Source organism: Micropterus dolomieu, linkage group LG23 (assembly GCF_021292245.1).
Source record: "Micropterus dolomieu isolate WLL.071019.BEF.003 ecotype Adirondacks linkage group LG23, ASM2129224v1, whole genome shotgun sequence".
Classification (NCBI taxonomy): Eukaryota; Metazoa; Chordata; class Actinopteri; order Centrarchiformes; family Centrarchidae; genus Micropterus; species Micropterus dolomieu.
In genome coordinates, this window is record NC_060172.1 from 12,042,486 (window position 1) to 12,050,783 (window position 8,298).

The window sequence follows — 8,298 nt, forward strand, 5'->3', positions numbered from 1 at the left end:
CTATTCCCCGGGCAGTATTTACCTCCAAACAGTTCACACCCTGAAAACACAGTAGAAACGTTTTGACCCACAACAGGACTTAATCACTGCCAATGCCATCCCTGCCACACACCAGTATAGTAGTTTCTGTACACAAAACATATACGCCTCCTAACTGCGAATACAAAACAGATAGTGGCTATAATCAATAATCAATAGTCGTTATTGTTCATATAAAAAGTTTATATTACAGCAAATACGATGCTAATGTTTGAAATAACCAATGACGAATGAACAATTCAAATCTAAAAACAGTTTTATTTTCTTTCTATCAGTTTTCCCAAGCCTCACTGTCTGTAACTTGTGAGAGTATTTACTCAAATCTGAGACAAACATTGACTGTACATATAATACAATGCATAGTGATACCAAACTCATTTGGCATATTGGCTTTGCTCCTTATTCAGTACTCCTCCCAACATGTCTTTACAAAGTATAAATACCAATCAGACACTTTTCTTCTCTCTGACTCGTTACATTAGACCATAGTCCTGTTGATAGGAAAACACAGTAAATGTGCAATATTTTAAATGACAACTTTTACTTGCTGGTAATGTCACCCCAAAATAGTTTTTTCCTAAGCCATTTGGCTTAAAAAAATATATATTTTACAAAATGACAGTCCACCATTTCTCACGCCTACGCAGAGGATTCGATCCTGTGTTGGGACGTGGTGTTGATGAGGTCTTTGGGAAGACTTTCTCTGGCATCTTGCATTTTCCTCCTCGCCCTCTGGAAGGCCTCTGACAGAGAAAAACATACTATAAATAATATATAATGAAAATATTAAAACTGAAATAAATGCTTCTGGTCTACATCTTAAATATTTTGGGCTTGTGCACGGGAACAAACTTGTGTCCTGAAGAGCTGATCTCCCACATAACTTAGGCTTCAAACTGAGCTCTAAACCTGCTGCACCTGAGCTACATGGAATAATAAATAACTCATTCTGAGTCTTTACCCAGGATGGTGCAAACAGATCCTTGCTGGCTAAAGCCTCCCAGCTGGTCAAAAACTTTCTGCCTCCTCTTCTTCAGCATGGTGGCATCAACAAAGGCCCTGAAACATACACAACATGCATACATTAAACCACAGTGAACAGCTACTGTATAGAAAATTAAAACATTTAATTGTATGATAAATTAAGTATTTCTTAGAAAGTTTGTACACAAACAAATACTGAGAATACATAAACCATCCGTCTCTGATCAACTGAATGACCTCCAATAATGCACCTTTAACAATGAAGATCCAGAGCATAATAACCCCAGAAATATAATGTCCTTATTTTCCTTTCAAGGCTGGGCATAACAAGACATGGTTGAACCCATCCATTACTTACCTGGCTTGCTGGATGCAGTGCAGATTAAAGGTCACACTTCCTGTGGTTTCAGTACAAAAGCCAAAGCGACTCAGCCTTTCTCCCTGCAGCCATATACAGAAGAATAAAAATAAAGAGCCCATTCTTCACTATCATTACCAACATAGCATTTGGAGTTGCAAATGCATCAGGAGTGAAATCAAACAAGTAAACATGAACCTAACAAATCTGTGCATCTTTAAATTCTCCATATCCACTCCTCATCTCCAGAGAGCTTCCACAGATGTTTGAGTCTATTCAAGCAAATTTGACTTATATAGCGCCAAATTCATAACAAAAGTTATCTCACTGCACTTTTTATAAAGTATTAAAGATGTGCATGGGATGTGCACAGCCCAGGATCAGAGGGCTCTGCAGCGGGTGATTAAAACTGCTCAGAAGATCATTGGTACCCATCTCCCGAGCATAAGTGATATTGGTGATGTGAGGTGCCTACGCAGAGCCCAAAGGACACTAAAGGACAGTACCCACCCAGCCACAGCCTGTTCACCCTGCGGCCTTCTGGGAAGTTTCTGCTGCCACACCACCAGACTGCAGAGCAGCTTCCCCCCCCCCCCAAGCTATCAGACTCTTCAACTCTAATTCATCCTCAGCACTGCTCCAGTGATGATAGTTTATTTCTGTTTACCATTTTTCACAATTGATTCTTTATTAATGTATATTGTCTGCAATGTAGCAGAAGGGAGTTACAAAACTCAGTTTCACTCTATAACTTGTTATATTGTGACAATAAACCTACCTACCTACCTATTAAAGAGCATTTCTAGACCATACTCTTTGTAATATTATTTACAGAAACCCAACAATTCACCTTGAAGGTCCCTGGTATTCTGATGTAACTGTGGTCTTCAAGCTCCGGAGAACCTCCAATAAAGAAGCGCCTCAGTGCAGACACAGTCCCTGTCTGAAGGGGTCTCCATGTATGGCATGTTATTGTATGTTTACCTGGCACACACAAAAGTATACATACACACACACCAAACATAAAATGTGGGGAAATAAGACCAAGAACATGGAAATCCTTTCTGGGTGAATTAGTGATTACTTAGCATCTACATTTCTAATCCCAACATATACATATACACTGCCCTTAAATTTTTCTAATGAAAAGAAGCATTTGTAAATGTTAATTATTCCTGAAACAAATGGTTGCAGCTTCTTATTTTTTCTTTTAATCCAAAACTTTGCATTGTAGGTAGCTTACCAGACACGGCAGGAAAAAGCAGATAGCCATAGCCTTCAGTTCGATAGCGCTGCCAGGAGTCCAGAGAAAGAACCTTGAAGTAGAGCACTGGCCACTGGGGAATTAACTCTGAAATAGGGAGAAAACACATGTATCAGTATATTATCTCAAATACAGCAGTGTATCATTATAAATAATAATAAATAAACAAAATCATTAATATTTAAACTAATACATGAAATACATTCTCTAAACACGATTTCATGGCTGATACTAACCTTCACCCTCCTTTTCACACATGTAGAAAGCCTCAAAGCTGAAGGGGTAACTGAAGAAAGCTACATTTTCCTGTCAGCAGAGAGAATGATGAGGGTTTAATAAATCTCAGTAGCCAAGTTCTGAAGCTGCTCACCAGTTTCTTGTATAGTATACAAACCTTCCCTAATGTTTTGGTACGGCAGGTCTGGGTAACTCCTGAGAGAGACTGAAATGGTAAGCTGGACCAATCTTCAACAAACAAGAACACAAGTTAAAGTGAATTGAGTTTAATTGACTTAAAGTGTCTAGACAACACTTAAGTATCACAATGTGAACAGTGTCGTAGACTCTATGTGACTTACTATTGGGCAGTTCCATGAAGAAGTGGATGTATAAGTTATCATATTCAAAGCCTTTGGCTAAGACTGGGTAAAGAGAAGGAGAAGATTTAAATTCCAAAGACAGGCATTTTTGAAATATATACAGTAGTGATGCCCACCACAGCTTTCCTTCTCACCTATCTCTCCATTCATCAGGTACCGCAGAACACCCCCAGGAGGCTAAGGGAGACACATATATTAAGCCTTTGCCATTTAGACCAAAACAAAAACTGCTGCAAAAGGTGTTGCTAATTTAACATTTTGTCTTTAGTCCAGTGTTAATATTTGATCAATCATATATTATATATTTGGGTTTGGGACTGTTGGTTAGACAAATGAAGCAACTTGACTATGTAGCCTCAGGAAAACTATAATTGGCACTGATCTGTTTTTTCAAATTATAATCAACTCCAAAAATAATTTGTTAAACGACCTACCATTTCAAAGTCATGTCCAACAAGGCTATTGAGGTACTCTTTGTGCCGTACATACAGCTAGTAAAAGAAAAATAACATATGAAGTAATATGAACATGAACATTAAAAGCTATAGTCCCCAATTCTGCTCTGGTCCTTGAGAATATGTGATGGAGATAAACTCACATCTTTGTACATGTTCTCCTCCCTCTCCTTTTCCTCTGGTTGCATGGGTGTGGATACATTCTCGACAGTGAGACGCCAAACTTCATTCTTCCTCCCATCTGATGCAATCCTGCACAACAGCACACACTGGAGTGGTTTTCTTTTAATTTGTCCAAAAAACATGCATTCTTGGTTTCATCACAATCCATCCAATATTTTTCAAGATATTTCAATCTGGACCAAAGTGGTGGACCTTTAGTCCCTAGTGTGGCTAAACGTTCATGATACAGCTTTAACTTACATTTCTTCTTGCATGCAACTGTTTAAAAACATGTTGTTGTATCATCCGTCCCTACTGGAGCTACACGCAGTTTCCAGTCATGTTGTGAACTTGCCTGTAGGGCTCTTTGCCTTTGTTGAAGTCAGGTTTTACAACAACTGTTCCACTGCCATCTGTTTTTATGGTTACCAGCAAACATTCATACTCTTTCTGGCCCAGCCTGAGAAAGCAAATACAAAGAGAGAAAATCACAACTAAACCACACAACGCCCACAGTTAGATTATAATTTATGCTGTTAATGAAACCTGCTAATAGCAAAAGGTTCCTTCCAAGACGAACCTTCTAAATGTCAGAATAAAATCTTGTGTTTTTTATATGTTGTGTTTTGTTGTTGTGACCACATTCTTATGAAAAAGGTCACTTAAGTCTGCCGCTTCCTGCTATCGCAAGCTGCTGTCAAAAAGCCACAGATCAGCTTCCTCTAAAAAGGAAGAATAAGCAGAGCAGTAACATTCCTGCCCACCTGAGACACACCATGTTCACTGAAGTCCAACAGCTCCACCCATATGTACATCATTTACGTACTGAGATTTAATCACAATGTGGGCTGAATCAAGTAGTCATTGAGAACAATACAGATTGCAGATTAATACCATGTGGAAACTGACACTAATGGGGGAGTCTGTTTTGTTGCCCATGGGGGACAATAAAGACCGAACTGAATGGAAACAGGGTCTTTGTGTTAATGGTCTTACCTTCCAGGGGGGCTTAGGTCTGCCATGATGTGCATGGCCTGCATGGTACTATTCACCACATGACTGCTCTTCACAAATTCCTCTGTGGGCTCCCAGTTGATGATCTTTGACTTAGGGATACTACAATCCCTGAAAAATACGCAAGACAATCTTATCGCATGACTGGTTATAGAATTATACATTACAAGCAATGTCTTTGAGGACTAATAAGCATCATTTGGATGAAATTTGATCCTAACTGCATTGCATGCAAGTACTGTATATTCCACAAACAAATAGGTTACAAGAGAAGCCTCTGATTACATGCATTTTGAGAATTGACAAACAGAATACAGAATATTGTGTTGTGAGCTTGTGCTTCACCTACATAGTGCGTCTGTCCTGCCGTCTGTGTCTCACGCTGGCCATCCTTTCAGCCAGGAATGTGGGGCTGGATTTAGTTGTGGTCAAAAAGTCAGTGGAGTGCTGCTTTCAGAATAAAAAAAACAAACAAGCTACTTACAAACACAGTAAAAGAAATGTAGAAATTGTGATTTCACATTCATTCTCACAAAGAAAGAAAGTTTATCTTGGAATGAGTACTCGACAGCAGGAGCAAAACCTGCATCCTACTGCACTGACACAATGTCTGGAACTGGGGAGAGAAGTCTGGTTCATGTGTAACACAAAGGTGTCAAACAAGGTAAACTATATAAAAATATTACAGTTATCACATATATAAAGACAGTGACTAAAATGAAAGAACACCCAACAGAATAAAATCAAATTCTTTGTCTCCCATCTTTTCAAATTTGTAGTAGAGATCAATGGGCTTGGGTTAAGACTCCACAGACAGGGAAGGAAAATCAGAAAATCAGAAAGTACTGAGCAACATACTAACACATCGTTGGTTTTGGTATTTTAATGGAATTTCTTGACAATATTATATGTTGAATAACACCAGGCCTTATCTTTTAGGTCTCCAAATCTCTAGGTCAGACTCTCTCCTCTCTGCCTGCTTGTCAACTGACTGACGCAGCTGAGTTGATAATGACGCACTGTTGTACATTTGTTAGGTAAGCTAAGGTCGAGCTTATCTTTATTTTGTTTCACTACTTGACAGACTGACTGGCTCTATATAGAAACTGGCGTCTTTATTTGAACCAATAACCAACAGACTCTTCACAAATGTATAGAGTGAGTCTCTGTAGATCTAGTCAGGATAAATATACCCAGACAGTAAGTGTTCTTCAGTTTGGTGTTGGCATTGCATGTGTTCACATGTTGTATGCTGGCACTGTTTCTCCTCAGCCGAGTATCACTATGTAAAGACTTAATCAGTCTCTTAAACTTCTTCATCACACCTGAACCTGGCACACAATATTTCTTTAACAGGGGATACCTCAGCAAAAATTATCACTTGACACCAAAGACTGTGCTAAATAAATAAAGACATGAATGCACAAAACTCACTTATTCACTTTGTTTGTAATGACTCATATTCAGGCTAGACTTTCATCTGTTGTGTATGCGAAAATATAACGCTGTAATCTAATCTTACTGGATGACGGTGTTAACATTGTAGAATGTAGCATAACTTACCAGTTGGTGGAATGGAAGCCAGCTAGTGTAGCGGTCATGATCAGTGTATGTGAAAATCCTGTGATTTGGTCTACCCTTGGCCCTGTTCAGGGCCTTAACTTCTGTGTGATACTGACGGTCCAGAGGGGTCTGACATGCTGCCTCGTTATGATACAGCTCCATCTCATACTGGGACCACAGACAGAGACATGATGGTGAGGAGGTGGGGTAACAGCAACATTTGTTATAACTCTTGACCTTTAAGTTGTTTTCTTTTTAATCAAAACCACATATGAAGTTTCTCTTTATAACTTGCTGTGAGACGAGGACGCTAAACCCTCAAAGTTCTACCTGACTGAAGAGTTTCTCCTGCCAGCCCACCACCAGCTCCTCTTCATTATCACCTGGCGAGTAACCAAAATGTCAAGTTATTAAAACCTGCTTTAAAAGTTTAACATCCACCCTAAAACATGTATGCATGTTTAAATACAAGTCATACACCATGTCTGTTATATTCCTGTTCGATAGACAACATAACATCCATTTGTGTTCAAAAGCAACCCATATAGGCAAATATATACACCATCAAGACATATTCTGTTTTGAGAGGCACAACTTATTCTAAACTGCTGTTAGTTGCCAGGAATAAGTCAGATGACAGTTAAACCAACATGTTCTGTTGAGTTTAAAAGTCAGGCAGGGAAATGTAGAAAATCACAATGTTTACTGAAGACCAAGATAAGTGTTGCAACAGATGAGTACAGTGCACAAAAATATGTTAATATAGACAATTGAAAACTGTGCGACTGTCCAGCTGTGTATTTTTTCCAACACAATCAGTCTTTCCCTCTGCAGTAGACTACTTTACCTGTCTGGCCTTGTGAGGTGAGTGTTTCCATTTCAATTGCTCCTCTTTCTTGCTGGGAAAGAATTTGGTGCTGGAGGTGCTGAGAGAGGGCTGCTGTTGAGGTCATCCTCTCTATGCGCACCCTAAAGTGGAGAAACAAATGGATATTGTGTTAACGTGTCTTGAGAAAACTCACCACGAGGTGTGCAGAAATGTCACAGTCCACTGTAAACTATAAACTCCCATCCCTCTGGATAATTTTAGCGTATTGGGGTTTTGTAGCAAAGCTAATGTTAAGATTCACGTTACATTACCATCAGTTACTTACTTTATTCTTAAGTTTTTGACAGCATCCCGGGACCGATACACAGCTTCTCCGGTATCTGTGTTCCAACAGTCTGCCATTAATATCTAACTTAGGAAGTTCAAGAAACGATAACGTTGTTGGTTTGATTTGTTAGCTAGCAATTTCTGTTAGCTAGAGTTAGCACACGGCAATTTTTTTTTGTCGTCTGTAAACTCGCAACAACGTGAGAATGTATTCGTTAACCGCTTGCAGCGTTTGCAAATGTAAACACCAATGTAAACGAAGAAACAGCTGGTGGAACTGCTTCAACGAGAAGCTAACAAGCTAACAGGCTATCCAGCACGACAAAAGAATAGTTGTCGTTGCCATAGAGATACGGTAGTTCTTCTTCCTCTTGTTTAGATATTTTGGCGGTTCGCAAACCAGCCTACGCTAACATTACCGCCACCTACTGAGCTGGAATACGGAGCACTGGATTGACTGTAAAAGAGGAAGAGTAAACTACTAAACATGTTTCTTGAAGTTAAATATATGCAAGAAAATCCTCCTAATGTGATGTTTTGTTTGTTATGTACAACAGCCATCCAGCCAGAGCCCTCACCCAGTTTGCATTCAGAACCAACAGATCCACAGAGGATGCCATATTCACTGCCCTCTACTTAGCCCTCACACACCTTGAGAAAATCAGCTCCTACATCAAGATACGGTTTGTGGATTTCAGCTCAGC

General features: G+C 39.4%; 1 protein-coding gene across 5 annotated transcripts; it reads right to left on the reverse strand.

The window, feature by feature from the left end:
• Window positions 1-277: 277 nt before the first annotated feature.
• mks1 (MKS transition zone complex subunit 1) lies at window positions 278-7,934 on the reverse strand. 5 transcript variants are annotated; one of them, XM_046039135.1, is made up of 19 exons: window positions 7,593-7,934; window positions 7,286-7,407; window positions 6,769-6,821; window positions 6,439-6,606; window positions 5,225-5,325; window positions 4,858-4,986; window positions 4,217-4,321; window positions 3,843-3,981; window positions 3,679-3,735; window positions 3,379-3,421; window positions 3,224-3,286; window positions 3,040-3,110; window positions 2,882-2,951; window positions 2,625-2,732; window positions 2,232-2,365; window positions 1,382-1,464; window positions 1,001-1,098; window positions 667-782; window positions 278-530 (listed from the first exon to the last, which is right to left on the reverse strand). In XM_046039135.1, exons 1-18 carry the CDS (start codon window positions 7,667-7,669, stop codon window positions 679-681), a joined length of 1,725 nt encoding a protein of 574 aa, XP_045895091.1. In that variant the 5' UTR covers window positions 7,670-7,934; the 3' UTR covers window positions 278-530; window positions 667-678. The 5 variants fall into 5 exon arrangements, with proteins under 5 accessions (XP_045895091.1, XP_045895094.1, XP_045895092.1 ...); XM_046039138.1 differs by having other exon boundaries at window positions 278-782; window positions 3,843-3,951; window positions 5,225-5,322; XM_046039136.1 differs by having other exon boundaries at window positions 278-782; window positions 5,225-5,322.
• Between the last annotated feature and the right edge of the window lie 364 nt (window positions 7,935-8,298).